Source organism: Tinamus guttatus, unplaced genomic scaffold (genome assembly GCF_059628265.1).
Source record: "Tinamus guttatus ecotype Peru unplaced genomic scaffold, ASM5962826v1 Tinamus_guttatus_pri_ptg000547l, whole genome shotgun sequence".
NCBI lineage: Eukaryota > Metazoa > Chordata > Aves > Tinamiformes > Tinamidae > Tinamus > Tinamus guttatus.
In genome coordinates, this window is record NW_028289081.1 from 392,886 (window position 1) to 420,000 (window position 27,115).

The 27,115-nt window shown below is 45.2% G+C and overlaps 1 protein-coding gene across 6 annotated transcripts in view; it reads right to left on the minus strand.

The window, feature by feature from the left end:
- Positions 1 to 510: 510 nt before the first annotated feature.
- Positions 511 to 27,115, minus strand: part of FOXP1 (forkhead box P1) — a 326,447-nt gene continuing 299,842 nt past the window's right edge. For 3 of the 6 annotated variants that reach the window (XM_088534324.1, XM_088534326.1, XM_088534327.1), the window contains 9 exons: positions 22,433 to 22,516; positions 14,638 to 14,839; positions 14,484 to 14,563; positions 13,696 to 13,797; positions 10,558 to 10,679; positions 8,537 to 8,606; positions 6,803 to 6,841; positions 5,710 to 5,876; positions 511 to 1,431 (listed from right to left, as the gene is read on the minus strand). In XM_088534324.1, the coding sequence (XP_088390450.1) occupies positions 1,287 to 1,431; positions 5,710 to 5,876; positions 6,803 to 6,841; positions 8,537 to 8,606; positions 10,558 to 10,679; positions 13,696 to 13,797; positions 14,484 to 14,563; positions 14,638 to 14,839; positions 22,433 to 22,516 (1,011 nt within the window). In that variant the 3' untranslated portion in view covers positions 511 to 1,286. The remainder of the gene's footprint in view (positions 1,432 to 5,709; positions 5,877 to 6,802; positions 6,842 to 8,536; positions 8,607 to 10,557; positions 10,680 to 13,695; positions 13,798 to 14,483; positions 14,564 to 14,637; positions 14,840 to 22,432; positions 22,517 to 27,115) is intronic. The other 3 variants (XM_088534325.1, XM_010216277.2, XM_010216275.2) reach the window with 3 other exon arrangements.

A 27,115-nucleotide genomic window follows, 5' to 3' on the forward strand; every position in this document is an offset into this window, starting at 1 on the left:
CCCATCTCGGTAATCTTAGATATTTCCAGAAAGATTTGCTGACCCATTAAAATTCGTGTTAAAGAACCGAGAACCTACCACTGTACTATGCATCCTCTAATAAAGTGAATTCTGTTGGTGCTGCATACATTTCTTTGTGCTGTTCAATTTTGTGGCATTTGCTAATATTCACCATTGCTGCCAAAAAAATTTAAAAAATCAAAAACCAAAACCAAAAACAAAACAAAAAAAAAGAAAATACTGCTTTGTGGAATGAATCTGTGTTGCTTCCTACAGTGTTTCTATGTTCATCTGTCATTCATTCTCATTCTTGCAGTACTTCATTCCCCTCTCTCTCTCCCGCTCCGTTGGACAACCCTTCCACATGTATAGTGCAGCATTTGGGACCTTTTCAAAAAACAACAACACAAAAAGAGACACCGAAATGGAATGTTTTCCATAGCTAAAGAAAACATGGTGGCATCTGAAGGAAACTGGAATGAATGACAGAAAAAACTACAAACAATTCAATGACATTCAGCTTCGTATAATAAAAACACCTATTAACATTCATCACAAAGTACAGAAAACGTTTAAGCCTCCAAGAGGCCCTGGGCCCAGCTGAGGCCTGAGGTCAGAACTTAAAATGGTAGAGGAGAAGTGGGGCGGGGGAATAAAAGCAATACATTAGAAAGTTTGGGATAATTTTTTCTTTTAACCCCTCCCCAATATACACACTCACACGCACACACACATATCCACACATGTGCACACACAGGCCTTCCCCATCCCAAATGGAAGCAAAAAAAAAAAAATCAAAAAACAAAGGAAAAAATAATGGAGTAAAGGCAGTGATAATCAACATGCAGTACTGTGCAAATATGTTGTCCATTGGAATCCTTAAAATCTGGGCAAAGACTTGATCTGCAGTTCAGGTGTACATGCTCAGTTTGATGTCCTCAAGTGTCCAAAGTTGGCAGGACCTGCAGTCCACAGTTGGCTGCTAAATGTAAGTGAATCAGTTTAGCAAATTTACAACACTGATGTTGACTGTAAGAGAGGAAAATCCCAAGTACCAAACAAGTCCATCCAATGCACAGAGTACAAATTCCTTTTTTCAACAAAAAGTAGAAAAATCAAAAATACTCCCAAATGGGATACTTGATGGCACTAAGAGTTAAACATATTTCATAGTTGTCAAAGCGGACTGAGAACCCTCCAGACTGTACAATAATGGAGAGATTTCACAGCGAGACTTGACGTGTTCTTCCGATCTTCGTTCTCAGGGTGACGGTGTCAAGACATACTCATTCTATGTCCTCATTTACAGGTTCATCTTCATAATCTCTGTCATGGTCAAAATCTGGACTGTGGTTGGCTGTTGTCACTAAGGATAGCGGCCCTTCGTTTTCGTCTGGGTCTAGCGGTTCTTCTTTGACGTGCACTGGGTGCCTGTGAAAAGGAAAACAGAGTCCATCAGCAGAGACTTGGTAGGAAAGGATGGAGAGGGAGATGGTTTCGGGAGAAATGGAGTGCCTAGGTGCTCCTGCATGGCCCGGGGACCTCAAGAACGGACCTCAACGTTGGCATTCGCCAACCAAAGTCACCATTGATGCGCTCTACGCTCTTCCCCTGTGCACGACGCCCGGGGAGCAGCGCCGGCACGGGGGCTTCTCCTGGGGACTTGGCGGAAAACGCTCTCCGCTGACACATTACCGTGATTAATGCAATCTTCAGACGCACCAGGGCAAGGAGCGGCGGGGAAGCCGCGGCGCGGCGCGCGGGAGGAGGCTGCGCTCGCCGCCGCCGCGCGCTGGGTGTTCTGCGGCGCTCGTTAGCATGCACGGGCGGCGAGAACAACTCTCCCGAGGACGACCCCAAGCGAGGGTCTATCATTAATCAACTTCAAGCAAACACAGCAAAGAGACACCATGATACATGCTTTAAACTCCAAATTAATGCATATTTTTACAAACTGTCAATAAGGGAAGAAAAGCCCTGCCAGGAAACACAAACAGAGAGGAAAAGGCTCGCTCAACACAACAATGCGATAAGAAAGCACAGTCCTAACGAGAATAATAACACTGTCAGCTGTAAACAAGGCAGAACATGATCCCCGGCTCATGGTGGGCACCAGGATGTGCTAAAGAGATGAGATCTGCCAAATTTCTCATTACGGAAGAGCACATGAATAACCCGCAGGGGAACGGGGCTTGGTCATTCAAAACGGGTATGATAACAATTGAAAAATGTTGTTCGTAAATCATATTTACAACAAATCCTATACAAATACAAATTACCTTTTTCTTTCCCTTTTTTTTTTTTTTAACGGATCGGCAGCTTTTGAAATGTAAAATAGCCATGTGAGTCAATAATGCCTTGTTGGTGGGATTTTACGGGAAAGTAGGGTTTTATTGACATTACCAAGTATTAATAATGCGACACGGCAACGGAGACCCTGTTTGCTTCCTAAATAATTGATGTTGTAGGCAATCCCTTAAAATAAAGTGTTAATGAGTTCAAGTCCTGCTCTGGCTCCCATCGAGCCAGTACCCACCTCCCAGAGGCTTGGTTTTTCCACGCGCGCTTGTTTTTTCTGACTTAACCCTTTCGCGCGGGCGATTCCGTAACCTAATCCGAAGGGCAAATGTGCCTTGCTGGAGCCTCTTGGCTTCTCGCACGACTCCTTCAAAACGAAGGACGAAAAAGAGTAGCCTTTTGGTTTATCTTTTGTGGAGGTGGGGACAGCAATGCTTCTCCTGCTCTGCTGCATGGATGGGCAGCAAGAATAAATCCCTGGGGAGGGGGCGCACTTCTGCATGAGTTGCAAACACTTTTCGCGTCCCAGGACATTGCAACTTCTCGAGGGCTTCATGGAGACCTGGCTGTTCACTGCCCCTTCCAGCCCCACTGTCCAAGGACGTTGCAGACAGGGACTCTACCGCTAAGGAGGGTCCATGCACACTCACATCCTTTGCTTGTTAAAAAAAAGGGGAGGAAAGAACTCAGATGCAGAACTCAGGGGTGCAGAATCTGGAAGACGTGCTGGAGCATGAGAAGCATCTCAGAGCCATCGAGCTCTCGCGCTCTCCAGGTACATGTGTGTGAACCGGCCTTGGGGCTCTCTGTGGCCAGAGCAAAAAGACACTCATTACATACATCAGCAGCTACAAAAACTTACACTGTGAATAAGTTGTGGGGCGCTCACTTGGGGGAAAACGTGAAATGAAAAACAGGAGAGGGAAACAGTGGTTTTACACCGATAAAGTGTGTGCTACTCGCTTCATGGCAGCGATCTTCCCTACCACTGTTTTAATCTAGCAGCCCAACTTGTTGGCTTTTGATTGCTCATGTCATTGCCAAACTTGTTTTTGCTTTTTTTTTTTTGTTTGTTTGGTAATAGTTATTTTAGAAAAGGCAGATGGGAAGTTTTCACAGGCCACAACATGCCATTTAAGAAGGGCATCTCCCTTGGACGTCAGCTCCAGATGGAAGCTCAGGAAGAGGACAGGAGAGCTGATGCCTATTGCCCCCTTCCGAAAAAATCCTGTTGTCCAGGGGAAGAAAAGCTAGTCGCTGAACTACAGAGAAGGTAACAGCCTGGGTAGGCAAAAAGAAAAAAAAAAAAAGGAGAAAAGAAGTCGTCCCCATTTCTTTTCTTTAGCAGCAGAATTGCAGCACATTCCTTTCAAGCAGATGCCGAGGGCTCCAGAAGGGGTTAACAATAAATAACCTTGCTGAACACAGATTCCCCTTCTTTTCACATCTGAGTAATTCCTTTGTTTGTCCACTCTGGGAACAGAGGAGTTTTTAATAAAGCTGACTGTTGTTTAAAGCCACTGTGTTCTGGTGGTGCACACAGCATGGAGTGGTTTGCTTTGTGGCTACCTTTGGAGCATATCAGGATGAAAGTGTTATGTCCCCAAGCTGTAATTATGCGACTACTTTCTAGTGTTTCAAAAGGAGGCAGAGGGAAAAAAAAAAAAAAAAAAACACTAGCTGTGGTTCAATGTGTCATAAAAAGGAAAAGAATCAGCGGTAATAAGACTTCAGCTTAAGTGTTAGACTTCTTAGCTGTCATGTTAACAAGGTCCTCTAAACCTTACAATAAAGTTTAAGGCTTGATTTATTCTAATACGTGGAGGTTGTTTAAAAAATAATTTGCATTACGAGGAGGAAGTCCTGCTGCGAGGAGGGAAAGGAGAAGGGTCGCTACCAAAGCGCGCGTCCCGCGAGCCAGAGCGGGAGCGTCGTCACCTCGCCACGTTTCCCAGAGCCCGCAGAAGCGTTCGGCAGAGAACACGGACATGACCGACGCCGAGGAAACATGCAGGAAACAGTAATTTCCACATTGCAACTGGAAAATGGGATTTTTCTGGAGATAATGACTGTGAGGCTTCCCTGCTCCCCGCTCCGCTTTCTCCAGGCCTGCCTCTGTGCCCCTCACTTTGGTGTCTGTGTGCAGAGGACAAGTGTCCTCTGAGCTCCTGTGACGCGTCCCGGCCCCTTCTACCTGCCCTCGATTCCCACCATCAGCTCAACAACACAGACCTTCCTCCCTGCCTCTCCAGCTGGGAGAAACCCTTGAGAAAACCTCATTTCTGGGAGAAAAGAAAAAAAAGAAAAAACACAAAACCCCCCACGTGCCTCCACTCCGTCCCTCCGTGGTCATGGGCAGAGCATAACAAGTTGTGACTAAAACTGCCTCAAGACGAATCCGTCCGGGAGAGGCTGGAAGTGTGTCATGTAACGCAACTCCGGGAAAGATAATTAATACTGCACAAACAATCGCGGCTAAAGCTAAACACATTATTTGAGTGTTTTGAAGTAAATGGTAAAAGACAATGTTTAAATTAATTATTAATTAAAAATGAATGTTGCCATCTTTAAAGCTTATTTTTCAAAGCACATTGTGCACTGATTTAAAATGCTGAAATATCAAAGTAGCCGGAGCTTCAGATTCCTTCGTGCCCCCTCCCCTCTAACAACACATTATGCAGGTGGGAAACTTTTTCTTTTGCCATTAAATGCTAATTAGTTTCACAACTAATTACTCCAGTGGTATTAGGTTAATGTTTTTTCCTACTTTTTGATTTAGACTTACTTTTGCAAATCCCTATTCCAATCACTTTGAAGCAAAACGACTACAAATGAGTTTCTCTCTTTTCCTACGGCGCCAGGCGAGCCACGGCCGGCTCTTTGCGGGCGGCAGGAAGGCAGCGCGGCTCCATGTTACATGTGCCCTCCTCATGCTGCCGTCCGGGGCTGTGGTGCTCCTCCTAATTTGCCTTTCGATATTTTAAGAGCAATCTATAAATCATGCAGACCTTGGCATGTGCTGTTGTTAACGCTCAGTGATACTGCTGCGTGTTTTTTTTCCCCCAAACCTGTGAAACTGAGCCCGTTTCCCAGCCCTGCCCCATGTGCGCGGCCTGAAGCAGGAAGAAGCAGTTTTCTTAAAAACCTGCAGTTGCCTAAGGGGTTGTGCAAGCCTGCACTCCGGGATCTGGGAGAGGAGAACTGCAAATGAGTTAACAACTTTACAGCTCTGCGTGCTCATCAGGCCGGGCTGAGCTGATTGCTTTTAGGCAAAAGTCGGTAAATGGCCCTTTCATGTTCTGCTCAACCTCAGCACATCCCGAAAGGGAGATTTCCACTTCCCACTGCTCAGCCCAAGAGCTCGAGGAGCGGCGCGCGCAGGAAGGAGCCGGAGCCGCGTTTGGTACTTACATCGCTTGCATAGGGGAACGTCCCGGACTGCTGTCGCTCCCGTTACTGTTCGTATGCTCCATTGCACCGTTAAGCTCTTCCCTCATGGCACTGGCCAAGTTGCCCAGAGTGGGATTTCCCATGGAAGCAGTAGTGTATAGAGGTATACTGTTCTCAGCCATTGAAGCCTGCCAAGGACACAAACACACGCGTGAGGAGCAACGCTTCTGCACATCGCATAACACAGCTGCTCACTCCAAAACACTCTCTGCATCTATGTTATTTGCAATTACCAGATCTTTTAAATACTGTGCTCTCTGGTAGGTATTACACTGATTCCACCAAGGGAAATTTAGCAAGTTTACATCCAGGTTTATGCATAGCTGTATTGGCCAAGCTTTCTGCTCCCTATTTGGAATAGCACCTCCTGCTAAAAAATAAAATGTGCTTTTCTTATTTTCAGTTTGCAAAATTATGTTTGGGGCTTTGGGTTTATTTGTCGGTTCTGCTTTTAACGAAAGGTTAAGGGGAAAAAAATGGAAGTGGCTTCAGCTAGTAGTGCTAGAGGAGCGATGCAAAGGAGGAGGGCAACGCGACTGAGTTTCGGTTCGGTCACAACTCAGCTGCAAAGACCCCCCTAGAACGGACTGGATTGCGTCGAGCTGCACGGATACACGGAAGAATGAACCTGCCCATATGCAGAATTTTCACTGGAGGGGAAAACTCAAAATCTAATGAATCCTGATCAATCCACACCAATCATTTTGTTTTTTTGTCTTGTTTTCAAGAACTCCTGTACACGGGCAAGACGAGAGCAAACTTTCCAGCTGGAAGTCTTTGCAGAAGGAGAATGAATCCCTAAAAATTCCCCTGCTTTTTCCTGCCTCTCCGGCTGCTTGCACTTGCTGTATGGCCACACCACGGGAACAGAGCTGGGAGGACTCACGGACTATCTGCTATAAAAGCAGGGGCTGGGGGTGGGGGGGAACTTTCTGTTTATTTATGTATTCATTTTCTTGCAAGCATCAGCCCATCAGGCAGGGCTGCGTGGGCCAAAGGAGGACGGGGCCTAGCGGGTATGACCGGCGGGCAGCCCCCCGGAGCGTCCCCGTACCTTCCACACCGAGAGCGGGGAGAGCGCCGCGTCTTCGCCCTGCCCGCGGGAAAACAGACGGAGGAGACGTCAGAGGGCTCTGCGAGAGCGTCCCGGGAAAAAGCCACTGCCCCCGGCACCCCTGGGCGCGCGGACCCTCCGCGCACGCAGCCGCGTGCAAAAAAATGCAACTTTGCAAACGCCCACGGGTGCTGGACGGCTGGTTAACTATTCATTTGACCCAAACTAGGTCACTAGTCTATTTTTGCACCCAGAGCCCAAACCCTACCCAGCGGCAGGGGACTGGGGAGCTGCTGATGCTTTTTAAACCTAAAAGAGGAGTTGTCTTGGTGCAATGAGCACAGTGATTTCCTGCCCCTGTGCATTAGCGGGGGACACATAAAGCTAAGACAATCTAGTCCAGATCCTCCTCTCCATCCATTTGCCAGCCACTCTTTGAGGACACTTCCAGGGAAAGTGGGAAGCAGGAATGGTTTGGAGGTTATCATGGAAGGCGAGAATGGATGGAGATGACGACAACAACATGTGTTTTAGAAATCAAACACGGACAGCTCCGTACGATAAGCATATTAATTGAAATTAGTCACATAGCTAACAATGTGAAGAAATGCAGGATCATTTCATTTTTGCCTTTCAGCCTCATGAATGCAAACTGTGCTTGTAATCGTAATATTATTCAGGAGACAAAGCAGTCTTTAAAAATCACACTTCACAAGACTCAAGGGAAAATAAGTTACTAATGAACGGTATTTACAGTTGCTTCGTTTACACATGCTTTCATTTGCTTCTCAGAAGTTACTGTAGAAACTCAGATCATTAGGAGAAATGGGCAATATCTCTTTTCTCCTAATAACCCATTTCTCAACTCAGAAAATGCCCTTGCCCCTGCAAACGTACAGGACACAACCTGCAGCCAACTTCTCAAGAAGCAAATCCTGGAAAAGCCAGGGCTGGAATAGGCAGGGTTTGGGCTATCGAATGGGCTTGAACCCCCTTCCCAACCAAAGGGCTTTGAGACAGACTTGGAAATTCATATAAAGCAGGGAGGCAGGGGGAAAAAAGAAAAAGCAAACCTGCTATGTTATACATGAAAGAGGTCTGGAGAGACACACACACAAATACACTTTTCTGCTGCAAGTTATTAACTGTGCACCAACATTTGGTGTGTTTCTACACGCAACACAAGAAAGGGGATCTTTCTTTCTCCTACAATTATCTTACGCTTGAAACCAACAAAAATTGTCATTTTTTTCCACAGGAATGGCAACACTTATTTTTCAACAACAATGGGAAGATATGCAAAAATAGCCCATAAAAGAAAGGGGGGGAAAAATGATCTGCTTTCTCTTTAAAGCCACGAACAATAGAAGGTCACGTGCGCAGTATCCTATCATTCAGCACATTAATAGCTGTGCTGGAGTAATTACACTTGTGGTATTTTTGCCTCAAGTGAAATTCTGAAATAAGAGGATGGAAATTATGATACTGCTGATAAATATTAATAAGTGAACTTTTAATTTTTTTGCCACAATATTCAAAATGCTAAGCATCTAGCTAATGCTGAAGCAGCCTGATATGTGTTTGCCTCCAGGGACTATGATGCTTTATGCACTTAAGAAAAAAGTTTAACGGAATTAAAATTTAATATCTAATTAGAGCAAGGCTAATATATTTTGAAATGAGTGGGGAAGACACACGCCTCTGTTGCATATTTGCCATGGTCATTAATCTTACCTGTAAAGCAGCATTGAGAGGTGTGCAGTAGGTGTGGCTGGTCTGTATGTTTTTAATAAGAGAAGGGTTACTGTGTAAGAAAAACATAAAAAGGAGAGTTAAATGCAACCAACTTCTGCAAAGGTGTTTCAAGCATGTAAGCTGCCTCCCACACCAGAAAACTAGAGTTGAGATTATTTTTTTTCTCTTTTCTTCTCCTCTTCTTTTTTTTTTTTTCTCCTTCCTTTTAATCCGAGTTTTCTGGCTATAGTATTTGCCTTTGCTAGCCATGGGGCATCATCTCCTCCCGGAGCTACCTGGCCACATGCTACCACCCCAGGGCTGGCATCCCACCGGGGAGCAAGTGGTGGCCAGCAGCCCATGAGCACGGAGAGGGGCCATCGCAGGGTGGCTCTGATTAAGAGCACCACGGGATGTTTTAAAGGCTCCATGAGACAAATCATCCTCCAGCAGCAGATGGGATGGGAGGAAGGATGGGAGATTTCTGGCCTCCCAAACCATGTCATTCCCTGCCACCAAGGGCACCCGGAGGGAGGGCATGGTACATGGCACCTTAAGGACCATGTGGCCTTAGATGGAATCAACTGAACAAAAATCATGCCCGTGTGTCCATACAGGATGGATTTGAGGAAAATAAACATTGAATGTATCCACTCTCTCTTTAACGGGCATCCAAAAATCACCCATGCCACTTGGGGAGAAAAATAAGTCTCCAACGACCAACTAGGTAAGAGGTCCCAATGCAAAAACAAACAAGAAAAAGGAATCCAAAAAGCATCTCCAAACGCTGGCCACTTTTTTTTAAATTATTATTATTATTTTTTGCATGTGGGAATAAATCATGGAACGAGCAGTCTTAACTGATCCCCTCCCACAGGGACTAACAAGGATCAGTTGTTCTACGGAGGTGGCCTCTGAGTAAAGGTCACAGAAAATTGCTTTGGGAGCCCTAGGAGCGTTCCAGAGTGGCTGCTGGAGATGCAGGCTGGCCCGCTGTTACAGCCTATACAGCTGGTCTCGCGGCACTTTCGCAATTTTTTAGGTTAATTCAGCGTTTCTGTTTCATAAGCACCTAATTGCACTTTTTTTAACTTAAGAGCTGCAAAACAAGGCATACACCTGTAAGCAATGAAAACATCAAAATTAAAACATATCTGAACTCCTCCTGACATTTATCTGTCTTCCTGACCTATCTACAGAAGCATACCTATGCTAGCATGGATAATTATTTTAGCCTAGATTGCACTACAAACAAATACTGTAACAGACACAATAAGGCAGAGCTATTTTCACAGGCATTTGGATTATCAGAGTAGGAAACACGAAATACAGGTAACAACCAAAAATTTAGTTTCTTTAGCAGCAAAGGTGATGTCTCTATTTTGTGAAATGCAAGTCTACATGAGATGGGTAAACCATGCAAAGCAAAGCAACAGCAGAAAAAAAAATTAAAGCAAGTAAAAGCTCTTACTGTGCAACAAGCTCGCCAAAGTTTTCATCAGGGCAGTATTTTCGAGGACGGCCTCGTTGAATATGACGGCCACGTTTAAACTCTTCATCATCAACAGTCCAAAAGGACCCAAACTCATCCTCTACTCTGATAAAGCACTTATGCAGTGAGAGGTTGGTGCGAATGGCACCCTGGGACAAGAGCAGCAGCAAAGGAGATGAAGTGGAAACAAAGGGACACGGGATCGGGGACAGAACAGACGTCAAATAACAGGGAAAAGGAAAAAGAAAATAAAATGCAATAAGCATAAGCAAATGGTTTGTGAGGGTTAATATGCATTGCCACCTACAAGCTACTAGCATGTGATGCGACAAACACCAAGCAAGCAGGGTCGGGGTGCTGGTGGGCACACAAACAGTAGTGATGAGATGTTTGTCTTGCTTTCCCTTAGCTGACACAATGCGCAACCACCTGCGGTCGGTCTAGCACCAGCTAGCAGCCAAAGCCTCTACGTTACACTGTAAAAGCATGATCCGAGCTAGGCTAAGAAGTTCAAACATGGTGGACGTACCCACTGATCTTTTGTGGCCTTCGTTTTTGGAACTCTAGTTCATCCACTGTCCATACTGCCCCTTTAACGTTTTCTACTCGCACAAAACACTTGTGAAGACTAAGATTATGACGCACTGCATTCTGCAGCAGGTATAAAAGAGAAAACATTCAAAAACTTTCCATGAGAAAATGCTCATCATCGCTCAAGAACAGCAGCACACACAGCGTGACAGTCCTCAGACTGCAACGTTCCCGTCCCCACCCCGCACCCGCTCGCCATCCCCGCACACCAGCCCTTCAATTCTTAATTTGCAAAGGTAAAACAACAGTAAAAGCGTAAACCCGCTGTTAGAAATGCAAGTTACTCTTACAACTGAGAATAGCCAACATTTTACACATGCACATTGCACAGTTAAGAATATTTCGTACAAAATGTGGCATTTTCAAAACAAGCTTATGGGCTCTGCACAGAAATGTGTGTCTGTCCCTCCTGCAAAAGAAAGCAGCAGTGAAACCAGCACCAGGTGGGCACTGGTGCGGGATAGGATGGATTTGTCCAGTCCATGTGACATGTCCCAACCTTCACCCGAGCCCCATGCTGAAGAAGACTTCAGCTGCAAACACACAGGCGAGAGCGCTCCATCCGTCCGTCCGTCCGTCCATCCATCCATCCATCCATCCATCCATCCATCCATCCATCCATCCATCATCCCCTGGCACTGCTCGTTTCGTCAAGCTGGCAGACTCGTTAGCAGGCACAGCGCCAGCCCCACACATGGCCCTGGGTCCAGGCAACCAGGAGACACCATCTTTTTGGCTCCTGTCTTCTTTCTTCTTGTTTCCTTTTTTTTTTTCCATGAACATCAGGTCTGGAGGGTTCAAGGCACCGCTAATCACGAATGTCTAATTCACGGCACAAACAAAGGGGACGTGCGGGGCATTTGTCATGCAAATGCTGGGAGTTTTCCTACTTCTCCCCTTTTTTTCTCCAGCCAGAGCAAGGCAGAGAGGAGCTGAAATCAAGGAGAAAGCCAATATTTTTGTTTGAGATGCCTTTTTTTTTTTTTTTGAGAAAGTCAACATTTTTGGGGGGACGCCTTTTTTTTTCTTCTGCTACTTTTGCTCTTTTTGCTCTCACTGGTTGTGGAAAAGTGGCTCAGCTGAGTTTGTGGCTGTGCATATCACTGCACAGAAGTAGCAGTGCTCTTCTTTAAATATATTTAATGTCGGTGAAATCTTTTGTAGCCTGTTCTTGCACTATGGACATCAAGCACGTGCCTTGCCATGGACTGAGTCAGCCTCTTGCTGAATTTTCTGGGAAAATGTTGCTGTAGCTTGTGCATTCCCTCGTTTTCAGGATTTATCACTGAAAAATGATTTGCTTGCCCTCTGCCCATGGATTCTTGCTCTTTCACAGTTTTCTTTGGTGATACCTCCATGTCGCAGAGCCGCACCTGCAGCCCTCTCCTCCTGGCTGCGACTCGGTGCCAGCAAACTGCTCCGAAAAATGAAAAGCAAACAGGCATTGCCTCTGACCTGTCAGAACCAGTTCACAGCAATCAGCCTAACAGAAAAATTAGGAGCTATTATTGCAAGATTATATATTTACCTTGTTAAAAATATTTGTATGCAAGCCACTTTGGCAGAAAAAAATTACCCTGAACATGCTTGAATGTGGTAAATGAAAGGGTTTGTTCTTTTAATAACTGCTCAGGCTCTGCTGTGTTGCATTTTGGGAGAGAGGTTTGTTTTTTTTTTTTTTTAATAGGTCTTTCTTCCTGAGACTTTCTGTGGCTTCCAAAGTGGGCTTGGGGAAGCTTGCCCACCCCAAGCCCTCACCCTGCACTTGGGTAACACCGACCCAAAGAGCAGCTACGCACTAAATCGCTGTGTAGATATAGGAACTATCCTGATGCTGCCATTAGCCTCTTGTTCTTGCTCAGAGCCCTGTGGGCTCCATGTCATCTGCAGGTCCCCAATGAGTCTTGCACCAAGCTCATTCCTAAACATGATCCTCGGAGGGCACTGAGCCTCTGGCTGCAGGAGTCTGATGGGATTTTTTCTTTGGTATCTTTACCACCTGCGGCTGCTCCTGGAGCCACTCCAGAGACAGGAGACAGGCAGGGGTAAAGGGATTTTCTGGGGGAAAGGTATTTTCCTCTCTGGATGGTCAGGAAGTTGCATCACGAAGCACTTTGTATGTTTTCAAACTGAAGAGGGAATCAAAGCAGCAATCACAGGGCTCTTTCCTGAAGGTAAGAGCTTGGAGAACTGCCCCATGTTGTGATTTAAAAGGAGAACATAATGCTAAGGGAAAGTCTGAGGAGCACTTCTAGGTCCATCTTTTAAAAAAACTGATGCAAAATGCAGGATGAGAGGCTGAGCAAAATGATGAGGGGGCAGGTATGGGCATCTTCCTCCTCTGACCTGGTCGCTTGAGAGCTGCTTGTTGGGGAGCAATGGAGTTCTTAGATTGAGGGTGCCTTGAAGCATGGGTTTGTGGCGTGATTTTTACTGTTTTAAAATGCATTTGATTCATTCATTAGCAATTGCACTTACTTGAGAGGGCAGTAAGATAGTTTTAACACTGTATATAAGGGAAGGAGTGGCTCTCAAAATATCAAATAAACTCCTCAAACCCCTTATCCAACAGCATCATAACTAGTTATGGTAATAAACTGAGGTGCCCAAATCAATTTTTTTAGGTCTCTTAAAGGGATTTCTTCTGGTGAGGCTTGCTCCTCAAGTAAGTGCTGTGTTCAACAAACTTCTGAGTTATTAATAGGAACAAAAAAAGGAAACTTTTAACAGGTCCATAAAAGCAGTGGAGAGCCACCTGATTGAGGCAAGAAATCCACTCATCTATACATCCTGGGAAGAAAGACATTACGGTCATAGTCCGTGCAACTAAAAAGACACGCCGTGCATCTTCTATGGACACAGGAACTTTACCTTTTTCTTTCATTTTCTTTTTTTTTTTTTTTAAATACGCTCCAGCTGGAGGGCTGCAGCTTCCCCGCTAGCAGCGGGGCCAGGGGCATCATAACCCACCATCAAAGCCAATAACGGGGGATTCAATTAGCGCCTTTCAAAGGAATTTTCCCCGTGCCCAACAGGAGATGAGCTGTGCAGATAAGGCGCCGGGCTCGGGGCTTACCTTCCACGTCGCCGCGTTGCGTCGGAAGTAGGCGAACATGCGCGTGAACCAGTTGTAGATCTCGTTTAGTGTTAGCTGTTTCTCCGGCGATTCCAGGATGGCCTTGGGAAGCAAAGGGAGAGGCCGTGAGGACCGAAGGCAGGGCCGAGCGCACCCGCGGATTTACTCCAACCACGTGCAAAGAAAAAAAAAAAAAATAAAAAGGAAAGAAAAGGAATGAAAAGGAAAGAAAAGAAAGGAGGGAAGGGGGGAAAAGAAGGCAAAAAAGAGAAGATTTGGAGCAAAAATCCAAAGGACGGTTTTCACAATATGAACTAAGATTAATGGCTGTATTTAACAGTTCAATGGCAAAATTCAAAATGGAATTATCTAATTGTTTTGAGTTTTTATTTCTGTTTCCTTACAGAAATATTAATTTATTAGTCATTCATAAAGCAGAATCAAAGAGAAATGCAAAACATTTCACTAGCTGATTAAAGCTCAGTAATTATTTAGAGCTCAGATTAATTCTAGGGATCAGAGATTACTGTAGCTTGTGATAATTGACTTGCCATCTTTAAACAGGCTCATTTTCACTGTTGTGTGAAATGAATTTCCTAATAATCACATCGTATTGTAATACTTAATCAAAAGCAATTATGTTATATATTGCAGTTCTAAAAACCCTTATAGTAAAGGTTTGAGCGTGCTTGCACACCAAAGGCTTTTTTTAAACCTGTTTAATCCCGAGCGGGCGCCGCGCAGGGCCGGGCTCCCCGCTCATCCCGCGCGCGCTCGGCTCCGCTCACCTGTCTGATTAGCGACGCGTAGGTGAAGGGCGGTCGGACCTCGGCGTTCTTGTAGAACTCCTGGTTCTGGGCAATATCTGCTAAATGAGAGCAGCGCGGGGCTGTTATTACCCCGCGGCGGGGCCGACGCCGGCGCCGGGGGAGCGCGCGTTACCTGAGGAGATGGGCACGTTGTACTTGTCCGAGTACCGCCGGCGGATGGGCGCCACGCTGTGCATGCTGGTGGTGGTGATGACGGAGGGCCCCTGCGTGACGGGCGTGATGGGCGCCGTCGGCGTGGTCGGCGTGTGCGGCAGGCTCTGCGGGGACGCCTCCGACGCCGTCTTGGACAGCGTCACGCTCGACACCAGGTTGAGCTGCGGGGCACAGGAAAATAAAGATGGGGCGGAGGAAAATGAACAGGCAACAAATGTGCAGTTCCTAGCTGCATTAGGAACAAAAACCAAAAAAACACACCTCCAAATTGTGGATTTTTAGCTAAACCCTAAAACAAGAAAACTCTCACGATCCACCATCACCTTAATGATTTATTTCAGCCCCGTCAGCTCAGTCTGTACCCTGCACATCCTTCATTTCTGTACTAGCATCAGGCTTGGCCTTTAATCCATCTTCTTGGCTACCGCATTGAAGGCGTTAAAATAAGAGGCTGGACTTTCTTAGGGACGCACTCGGAGGAAATGACTTCGCTCTCTCTTCTGCATTTGGGCTTTTTAATTATTTTTTTTTCCGCCTTCTACGTTCATCCATTGCAAAAGCAAAGCCCCCGCCAGGCTAACTCGGGGATAATTTCATTAATCGGCAGTGCCTGTGATGCCAGGCAATGAAATGTCCTCATGCCTGCCATGGGCATCACATTCAGCTCCGAATGGTCCAGCTTTGGGACACATTTTGGGAACAACCCCATTCCTGAAACTCGGAAAATGCAAAGTGCTCTTTGACGACTTCCACATTTCCTTCCCAGAGGCTGTTTCCCAAGTACCGCTGCCCAAACCCTGACCCCAATGTAGCTGGTAGCAGAATTCCTGCTGCATTTAACAGGCCCAGAATTTTACAACTTTTGTTCATGATTAAAATTCCCTTTTTTTCCACTGGACTTGAACCCCCTTCAAAGGCACACTCAGCAGATATGCCCCCAAACAGCTCATGTTTATCCCTAAGACGCTGTATTAATTTCCCTCTTATGAAAGCAACCAGATAAGAAAACTCCTATTAGCATCCCTTGCATGAGCTAATAGCCACAAATAACATTTCTTTAGAAAAATAATAGGATCCGTCCAAAACAAAGGTAGCAGGAAATAACATTAGAGATAGGACACGCATGCAAAAAAAGCCCGTTGCCCCTGGGAAGGGCAGGGCAGCACGGCATTAAACCGTTCCAAAACCGCCGCAATCCATCTCCCGAGGGCAGCGCCAAGCGGGGAGCCGCTGAGCCTCCCGCCTGGGCGCATCCCGGAAAACCCAGGCATCAATCGAGGAGACCGTGTCCATCCACAGCCTGGCTGGATTCACGGATGCTGATGAGGAATATGGCAGCGCCTCCCGTCTGCCCCTCCATCCTTTCATCCTCTATCGCAACAGTAACAGACCAGTTGACAGGTCTTGCCACAGAATTACTACTACATTTTTTTTCTCCATTTGCAAATGGACATTTTATCAGCCTGACAACCTCGGGCACATCCACATCGACACTCCAGTGGGAGCTCAGCGGCCAGACCCTCCCACTGGAGACGCGATGGGGATACTCCATCCTTGCATCCTTGCCCTGTTTCCAAAAAGTTGTATGCCTTTTCCCACGGAGGCTAAGACCATTTAATCCCTTCCTGGAAGGAAGGTTTACGTAGACCCACTTGGAAACTGGGATTAAATTTCCCAGGGCTTTTCCGATGCTGGGAACAGGCGGGAAGCGGGGCCGCGCGGAGCCGGGGTCCGGCGAGCAACACGGCGACTCGCACCCGCCGCTGGGCCCTGCTAATAAGCGGCAGAGGAAGCAGCCAATCTCGGCTAATTACCAGATAAAATTGTATTGTAAGGACTCTAATTAGGAGATGCTTACGGAGGTGATCTGATGATTAAACGCTGCATCCGAGTGACCCCACCATCAATGTGCAGCGGTGCAAGATGTCACCGGAATATCTCTTTTTTTGTGTGTGCGTGGAAACAGTAATTTTATTTCGAGGAGGGGAGGCAGTAATATTTGTAATAATGGCTACGAGGTAAACTAATTAAAAGACAGTTCCTAAAGGAAGGCTGTGGCTTTGAGCAGCTGTGGCCGTTCCAAAACAAAGTGCCAAATCTCAACAGAGGAGCTGCAGTCAAGTGGAAAATTTCTGCCTGACCTCTGCTCTCGCTATTAATTTGCAGGAAAACTAATGACACATATACATATTCCCACAAAATTGTTCTAATTGCTAATTTGCCAAAGGAGCCCGGTTTCCAAATTAAACATGACTGCAGTCTGCGAGGAAAGAAAGAACAAAAAGCCGGAGCAGCGCGAAAACGCCGCATCTCGCCTCCGACAGCCGCGCGAGAGCCCGAACCAACAAGTTAATGAAAGACGACCTTGTCGACTACTAGCAAAGTTTCCCCCCTGTTTTAATGTGTTTTTTTTTGTTTCATGACAGCCTCCCTTCTTCCAGCAGGGGTGCAATCCCTGTCAGGGATATTACCGAAATACAAAGCAGTGGAAGGGAGAAGGCCGCTATTCTCCCGCTTTGCACTGCTGCTCTCTCTGTTAGTGACGGACCAGAGACCTAAAAATCAGCCGTGAATTAGAGCAGAATAACAAATTATGAATGGTGTTGGTTTTGTTGCAATCCTGAAATATTAATCTTAATTGTAAACTATTAAATCTTAATCTTGTTGCCAGCTACAGATGAAAAGCAGCCGGGCTCTGTGGTTCGGCAGACTGCTCGGGATGCTGACACAGGGCAGAGATCAAGACGGGACGGGGAGGGTTGCTTTTCCTCATGGAAACTCTACACCACTCCTCACTGTTTGCATTTGCTATTTAAAAGCAAGTTACTATGATTAGACAAGTTGTTCGTGCTGGTATTTGGTACACAGCTGGTTTCCCACATACTGCATTTTTGAAAGGGGGTATCATGCCCTGCGGAGGGTAGCAAAGGAAGGGACCATGTTTGTGATTTGAGTTTTTCTCCCAGGATGCTGCAGCACAACCCTCACTCCGAAGGGTTAAACCTTTTTGCATTGTTCATCCTTAGAAGAAGAAAGATTTCCCTTTTTTATTAAAAAAAAGGCCTAAAAAATAGTTCGAGTCCCAAAATTTTGTAAATTCAATCACTGAAAGTTGTTATGTGTTTTGTTCTGCCTCCCCTCTTTATTATTTTTTTTTTAAAAAAAGAAGAAACCTCATCCTGCTTTAACTTAACACTCACAAATGCTGTAATTGTTTCAGTATTCAATATCCTGCTTAGCATTTTACTATTAACCTTCCCTTTCAAGCAATGGCCACTTCTTCCTCTTAAAGGTGAAGATCGAGTCATCAATTTTCCCCCCCTCCTCTTTAAATATAACCAAGGCAAGAGGTAACCCTCTCCTTCACCCTGTCAAATAGATTTCTAGTAAGTGGCTCTGCCATCAGGCCTCGCTTTGATTTCTCTCCGCGTAAACATTTTACATGACAATAGTGGCTGCACATAAAATAAAAAAATCTGAAACAGTTTAAAAAGAGGGAGAAGAAGGAAAAAATATGTGTGTTTATAAGTGTCATGCTGGGGCCGCGGCGAGCGCTTCGGGGCAGCGAGTCCCCTTCTAGAGATGCTGCTTTTGTGGTCACTGCTGAAAACGGGGGGTTTTCGGCGTTCCCGAGGGTGGGAGCGATGCTCCGGCGGGGCCGCGGCTCCGGGCTCTCCCGCTCCGTCCGCAGCCAGGACCGCGCGAGACGCCGAGGCCGGCAGGCAGCGATCACTTAGCAGGTGTTGTTATTGGCAGCAGCACTGAGGAAACCCAAGCTGGGGAGTGAGACTTAATGAAAACCAGTATATAAAAACAGCTCTTGTTGTGCTTGAGAATCTCCCCTTATTGCTGCGCCGCATTATATTTTCAAACTATAAAGCAGGGCTACAGCAGCTAAAATGCTCAGTCATTACCTCAACAGTTAAAAGACCTTTCTTTTTTTTTTTTTTTTTTTAAAAAATGCTTTGTTATTACAGTTGCTAAAAACAGTATTTCAAAACAATTGTAATTGCTATGGTTAGGGCAAAAAAATACATTAAAGAAGGGATATCTACAGTGCTTTTTTATTTGAAGTGCCAAAAGTTTCTTTAAAAGTTTTCTGCCTATTTTTAACGGATGGATGTAACACCTAGTATGCAGAATTACTTGCTGGTTGATGCTTTTTCCTTTTCCTTCCCTTCCTGTGAACTTTGACGTTAGTTAATCCTCCAAAAGAAATCACATTTCCATTTCAAACTATTAGGCCGATCACTAACACGGATGAAAATAGCACATAGGGGAAGCTATCTATCTCAATGGGAAAAGCAGGATGATACAATTCTTGAGAAATGTTGTTCTGATTTCAGTGGTTTTTTTAAATTGAAGAATGTTACCTTCCAGAAACACATCACAGCATATTCCTCTATGGGCAGCTTCATTCTCCCTTTTTTTTTCTTACCTCATTCTCACTAAAAACGACACGTGCTGAAGTAACAGAAACAACTCCGTATTTTCCAAGCGTTATGTTATGAGACACATCCATGTTCCTCCCAAGTGCTGTGCCACTGGGTATTACTTAGGAAGATGGGTGTTTCTCATTCCAGCAGAGCCCTCTCCATGCACAGAGATTTATCCGCCCTCAGCCGAGACCATCCAGCAGGAAAAGTGCATAAGAATGTGCTTAAATCTCATGGGCTTTAAGAGGACTAAAGAGCTTTCCTGAGCAGATAAGCCTTGGCTTGGTAGAGCAAGATGCACCGGCCGTGCCACCGCACATCCCAAAGGAAGAACCTCTGCGGGAAGCTACAGCCACACGGAGCTGGAACGGGACCACGGGGCATCCACTGCAGCACAAGCAGCTCCCACCAGTGTCCAGCCCCAGGAACCCATCGGTGATTCCAGCGGCTCCCAACCAGCCCCGCAGACACCCCTCTACCTGCTGCTTGTGGCATAGTGCAATAAAACAGGCATTAAGATCCTTCAGACAGAATAAAAATATTCCTCCAGCCCAAGAAAGGCGCAGCTTTAAATCCCAACTCATTGCTATGCTTGGATTCGCAGTCACTTTCTTTTAAAATCACAGATGCACTATAATATATTAATCCTAACGTACACCTTGCATTAATTATGTTGGCAAAAAAGAAAGAAAAAAAAGAAAAAAAAAAAGAAATTAATTACTGGGTGTAAAGAATACTTTGCACCACAATAATGGTCATCAGATCTTTTTACCAAAGTCCTATCCTACTGAGTTAAAAGGACTAGGGTCTAGCACAGTCTGTGCAGTGCCTATGTATTTTTTTCACAAGGAAAGCACAATTTATGCAAAACACTATACTTCGACATTTTATAATTAATTTTCAAATGCTTCACCTATACATATTTTAATAATTTCCGATTTATCAGATGGTATCTATAATAAATTTTTCTATATTTCAATAAATGAAAAGAAGGTAGTTTCAATCCAACAACAGAGTACCACACAATATAGGTCTGTCAGGCACCAATTTTTACTTCTAACATGTAAGTTAAAGGATAAGGAATTTATAATGCTGCCTGTGAACGAAACCACTTTTCATACACAAATGTGATCTTTTTTTTTTTCCAAAGGGTAATACAACAGTACATTTACATAAACTAATCCAAACAATCTATGTATTTGACAATGGCAAACCTCACACAGACTGCCTATTGTTGGTTTACATCTTGGAGTTCTTTATGTTGGCTTGTAACACTGCTCTAGCTGTCAAAGGTTTGACTTGGACTCTAAATAAATGGTTATAGAAGTGCTGTGCAGCGATATTGGACTTCTTTGCAAAAGAAAACCTGCTGTGTATGAATTCAAAAGCTATTAATTTTTCAGTCAAAAATATTCATGCCTATTTCTTTTAATAAAGAAACACTGTGCTGAGCAACTGAGAGATAATGTTGACTAGTGGTACAGAATTTTCAATAGAGCAGTTAAAAATAAATTTAGTAGGAGGTCCCCAACAAAGCTATAATTTTCCAGAATGTAAAACATTTTTAATACTAATCAAGACAACCCTTTTCCCCCTGCATGCCTTTTCCCCCCTCCCCACATTTTCCTGCCACTTTTCCCTGTTTATGAGCTGTTCATACCAACGTTGGCAGCGGCACCGCCTGGCACTGTGGTAGCCTACGTGGCCGGCGAGAGGTGCGGGCCGCCCTGCCCGGGCGCACGAGCTGCCTCCCCGTCCTCGCCCTCGGGCTCCTGATCCCCCTTCTCGAGGGGTACCACTGCCACAAAAGGCCTCACGGCTTTCCAGAGTGCCTGGAGATGCCCGGATTATCCTGCTGTTTTCATTTCTAATCCAGTAAGAGCTATAGGAACTGAGCCTCCTCCTCGCGCTGCCAGGGCTCTTGGGCCAACACGGTGCTGAGGCTTTTGCATCCCAGCCAAGACGGAGATCAGCAGCAACTGGAAGGATGCTGCTTCCACAGCCACTGGGAGCCCCTTCCACTCTTAAAGAATTGGGATCCATTGGATCAAGACATCTTAAGAATCTCAACGGGTTAAACCACTGAGCGTTTACACCTAACGCTCAACCCTCAACAAAATTTCCCGTTGACTTTGACATCTGCACCCAAGTTGCCAGAGAGCCCACAGGTTTCTATTGAGTAGCCTCTATAGGCATGTCTGCAACCATCTATCTATCCCCAACTACATGGAAACTGGGAAAATCCTTTTCTAGTAAAAATGGGTGCACAAAGTGTTTAATGATTTTATGTTCCCTATCTCTGTAATGTGTTCTGTCTCAGACATTAATTTTGTCTACCAACTGCATCTTGGCAGGCTACCATATTTGCTGGGTTAATAGTCTGACTCCTTTTTATTTCTATCACCATAAATCATACATATATGGGTGTGTGTTTGCTTTATTTATAGAAAAAAAAATCAGTCAAAACAGATAAACCAATACTTTGTCATTATGCTGCATCATTGCATATTGATTAAAATTGCTCGTACTAACTATAGATTGTCAACGCTCAATTAATTCTCACACAATGACTCAAGGCAAGATCAAATAAAGCCAGTGTACCTTTAAATCTTACAAATCTTAAAATCAAGAAGCAGAGCACTCTTCCCCACTTCGAATAATCACAGGAAGCTATGAGGAACATCTCTGGCATTAAGAACGTTAGGAGAAAACAGCAGCTGGAGAGTCATTTCCATCAAAGACAGAGGTGATGGGTTGGTCTTGCTTGGGTTTGGGCTACCGAGCTGCTGGGTACCTTGCAAGAATGAGGAGTCAGGGGCTGACTCTGGTTGCCTCCCCTCTTTAAAGAGCTGTAGGGTAGATGTGGTTCCCTCCCTGAGAAGCCATGAAACCTGACACAAGGTGACAGCGCTTAACATCAACACGTGCAACTGGAGTCTGCCCTACTGCCTAAGCACGCCAGGCTTAGACAGAAAGCAAAATAAATACACTAAATGTAATTTAATTACACCTCATTCCTGGCACTTCCTAGGATTTCATGCACGTCTCCCTAATGCAGGGCTGCTCGCGGGCTGAGACGTGAGGCCAGACCAAGGCCCAGTGCATCTGCTTGGGAGCTCAACCTCTTAGAAAACTCTTTCCAGAACAAAAACACGATGGAAGTTGGTTTTATGCAGCAGTGTCTCCTAGCAGGCAAGCAGCTATAAGAGCACTTTACATTCCTCCACAGTAGCAGACTTAAAGCAGAGCATGCTTTACACTGGGGTGGGAAAGGGGACGCGGGGACGATGCGTGGCCCCTGCACCGCGCGGTACTTACGGGCTGCGGGGTGGCTTTGGGTTCGGTGGACTTCACGTGCAGGTGTGTCATCATGGCTTGCAGGCGCTCCTTATCTTTCGCAAGCTGAAAAGGGGGGAAAAACAACACTATTACTCCTATGAATAAACTCCAACCTCTGCTTATTCCTAATTAAACATTTGGCACCAGCACATAAGACAGAAGAGTTTTATTGCTGAGCAGTTTAGAAATTGTATACGTGTTTTTTTTTTTTTTTTTTAGTAAAACTAACTCCTGGTGCTGGGTGTCAGTGTTTCCCAAAGCAAAACACATTAGCCCTTGAGCACAAGGAGCTAGACCTGCTGGCACCAAGGGCCTCGCTCCAGCACTGACAGCAAGAAGACAACAGTGAATCATGTTTATGAACCTGCCCCACACCAGCTCGGGAGGCAGAGCAGCAAGTTACACAGCAGCTCAGCTGCCTTCTCCTTTTCTACCCCAAAATGGGGCACATGAGCAGACTGCAAGCAAGGAGGCTGCAATGGCCAAGGCACCCCAGCCCTAAAATTTCCCATTTCAGTGGGGTTTAGGTCAGAGGACAATTTCTGTGGGGCTGAGCTTTGCTTTACATGAGGCAGATTTCCAGTGCCAAGAGCAGAGCTCGGCTCACATTCCCCTGTGACTTTAAACAACCTGCCCACCTTATCAGCAGCATCTGTTTGGAGCAGTAAAATTGGGCTAAGTGTATATAAAAGGAGACTCGGTCATAAATCCCCATTCATAACCTTACAGTCAAGGTTGTCTTGCTCTGAGCCAGGCAAGGGGTTTTGGACCATGCCAGAAAGGCATCACGATGGGCTTTTTAAAAAAGTATACTCTGGAAGAGCAAAAGCAAAATCACTGGGCTTTGCAAGTCACTTTGCTTTTTTGGGGCCAAAAATCTGAATGCAAGAGAAAAAAGCCTGACACCTATAGTGAAAGAGCAGGCAGCTACACGCTTTTAGCATGGGGTGCTCAGAAACATTTCCTCCAAGGGTCTCTTTGGAAAAAGAAGGGGTCTTAGCCCTCAGCTACAGAATTCCATGCAAAATCAGTGAAAAAGGAAAAAAAAAAATCTATTCTCAGCAACACTCTGTTGTGCAATTCCTCATTTCGAGCTTCCTAGCAGTTGCTGGGCACATGGGCTGCTTGGCAGGGTCATCTGCACATTCGGTTTTAGTCTGCTGTGGAAAAACAACATCTTCCAGCCGAAATAAATAAGCAGCAGGCACCTGAGGGTCTCCTGTTTGCAAGGCAGCAGCAACGGCCCAGGAAAGCCACTCGTGCAGCCAGGGACAGACCCTGGCAGCACCTTGTGGAGCCCCTCATCCATAGGGAACGCGGGGCTTCGCTCAGAGCTGCGAGCGTCCTCATTTTCACTGCTTTTTGGTCATCGTCCTAGCACGCTTTTAATGCAGCTCCTGGTGGATGAGTGTTATTAAAGATCCTCTCGACATTTCAGGCAGACGCACACCAGTATTTTGTCATAGTCTAGGAATTCAAACACTCACCCAGTTTAGGCAGGAGTTTAAATTATGAAAAATAGAAGCCTCTCGGTTTCAAAGCACTGAAGAGAGGCAAAAAAAAAAAATCCCAAGAATTTCTTTAAACTGTTTTCCCTTAGGTCAGGAAGCAGTAGCGATATAAAACTAGAACATCACTAGCAGCTAGCAGCTCCTTCCATCCAGCTGGATTACTCGGAAGAAGTCACGAGGGTTTGCTCAGCCACCCACGTGGGTAAATCCTCACCGAAGGCACTCGCTAGAGACCCCAAGGTGCAGAAAAGGTTGTTACTTGTGGGGATGCAGGAAAATGCTCTCCATGTGCTCTCGGGCAAGGTCTGTTAAGCACTGGAAGCAAGCTAACCCAGTAGTGCTACTCTTAAATGAGTCTATCCTGGTTTTTGAGGGCTACTGGAGAGCATTGTTTATTTCCCTGCTGGTCTTGCGTACAGGAGCTTAGTCTATAAAGCTAAATTTGAATGCATGCACCAAACGTGCAAGTGGTAAATCCTTCCCCTTGTGCTAGGGTTGGGCAGGACTGTGCCGCTGAAAAAGCAGGGGCCAGAAGAAGGTGCTCGAGGAGGAGGGGACAGCACAGCAGGAGACCAAGGAGAGGGAGACCAGGCGTTAAGCACAGAGATGCAGACATTGCACAGGAGGGGAAAAAGTAAAAAGATAAATTAAAAAAAAAATTGCTGGAATGCAAAAATGGAAACTCAGCAAGGAGCAGCATGGCCAGAGCAAGGGGAAGAGCAGGTCATTTCAACAGCAGTGTTTTGGACAGATCAAGGACAAGGAAGAAGGAAACTGGTGACAGTGACCAGAAGAAACAGGTGAGATGGAACCTCTTCCCTCCTTCCATGTGCTTGTTTACGCTGCCTATTAGAAAGGATTGGGATCTACTTTTTAAGAGCATCTGTAGATGCTCTAGGAAAACAGGCCCAAGCTGTGCGTCCTCTGCACTGAAAAGGGCCAACTACGTCCATGTTCTCCTACTGGGAGATATTTAAAAAAAAAAAACAAAAAAAACAAAAAAAAACGACTTATAATAGCCTTATTGCTCTCCTGAAATGTTTTTCCATTCAAAGGTGGTGCTGCAAAATTAATGTCCTGTTCCAGCTAAGATCTAGCTACGGCTAAGGAATACGTTCCTCTGTTTGTGTTTTACCCCGCAGCCCAATTCTCACTATTTATAATGGCAACAAATGATCATGTCAAGATGGTTTAAACAAAGCGAAACATGAGAAGATCTCTACCTTGTCTGTGATATTTTAAGAAGGCTTGTGGTGGAGATGTTGAGACCAAAACTTCAGATAGTTCTGCAAAGGGGTATTTGCAGTCAGGCAGAAAAGAGATCTGACTTGTTTTGGCTCCAAAAGGTTCATTTAATAATTAGAGTCTTTAAAAGACACTGCACTCATCTCTCTGTCTGTCACATTGTAGCAAGATAAATAATGGCATAAGGAAAAACAAAAAAGAAAAAAAGGAAGAAGAAATAAAGAAGAAACTTGCATTTGGGTCTGTCACACTCAAAACCTGAAGTGCCTTCCTCAGATGCTGCTATTTGGGTGCAAGTTAAATTTTCCCTGTGCCTCGACGGGGCTCCACAGGCAAAAGAAGATGCAACATATAGGTCTTGGGGAGGACCCTGCACAGCTTGTGGTACCTCAGCACTGCCCATCAGCACCGAGCGCCACAGGGCCAAGCGGGAAGGCGATGGACATCTCGCTGGCCCTGCTCCCAAAAGGTGGCTATTGGGCCACGGGGACACCTCTAGCCACCTAGAGACAGTGGCTCTGTCGGTGGGAGTACTAGGGTTGATGGCCCTCATCCAGCTGCTCTCTATCCCAACTCACTCGCTGTCCCTGTTGCACAGCATTACCATGGCAAACCCTGCTATTGGAACGGATATTCTCTGTACGATGGCTCTGTGCAAAAGCAGGTTGCATAAAGCTGAACTAGTCACAGGAGGACAGCTCCTTTTCTCCTCCCACATACAAATTGATGATAATTTGTTTTTTAAGCATCCAAGGACTGGTATATGGGTGCAAGGGAGAGGGACAAGGCAACTTACAGGTGTCCCCCCCTCGTGCATTTCAGAAATGGGACCAGCGATGGGCTCTGCTGCACTCCCTTATCAAGAGCCCAAGCTAAACTACACCTCCAGTCCCTCACATCTGCAGTGCTCATCAGACTGTTAAAAAACAAGCAAACAAAAAACCACCAGCCACCATGTGAGCTTCCCCCCACATCACTGTGAAGCTGCATGCCTGTCTGGGGGACTTCATGCCACCTTCTCATGCAACGGTCTCTGCATGAGGAGGTATCGCCCAGCACTGATAGGGGGTGAATCTGTAATTATTAGTCACTTTTTACAATTGGTATAATGCACTAGTGACAAAATTTCAAAAATAATTTCAAGGACAATATAGGGAGGTGGCAACCACGTATCACTTCTGTCTTGCTCAATGGCTAATACGGGGCTTCCTCCCAAAGCTCAGGCACACTCAGTCCCTGGGACTGCAGGAGATGAGGATTAATGCTTTGGATTAATGCTTTGCAAGCTGACTGCGAATGAAAAATAATAATAAATCTAGATTTACCTTCAGCTTGAATATTAGTGCATCTCGGTAAAAGATTATCTCCTATCTTAGTTTACCAGGAAGACTGTAGACTTTTTTTTTTCTAATTCCCAAGAAACTTGTTAAAATAGCAGACCATTTCTCAAAACAATTTCTGCAAGACTCTGATATTTTATGACTGGTAGTTTGATTTTTCAAAAAATTGTATTATAACAATTTATATTGCTCCAGCTAATAGCGAAAGAGCATCATGACCAGTGTGCTCCTGAAAGTAAAATTTAGGAAATATCTATGAAAGAAAAAGGGTAATTTGTAAGATAAGAAGATAAAAGACATTTTCTTAAAAAATCCTTATCTTGAAAAGTAACAACAAGAAGTTTAAGTGTGTTTTTGCTGATTTTTCTCTCCAACTATTTGAAGCTATAAATGACTTAACTCAGTAAAATTCCAAATGTAATTATCTTCTGTACTTAGCCCAAGGCTTTCCATATATCTCCACACTGCTTCTTGCATACAAAATAGGGTTTTCAATAGCTGGTAACTATATAGTGTACAACATTGTTTTAATTTCCCCTTCCTGGCTAACCCCTTGCCTCCGCACC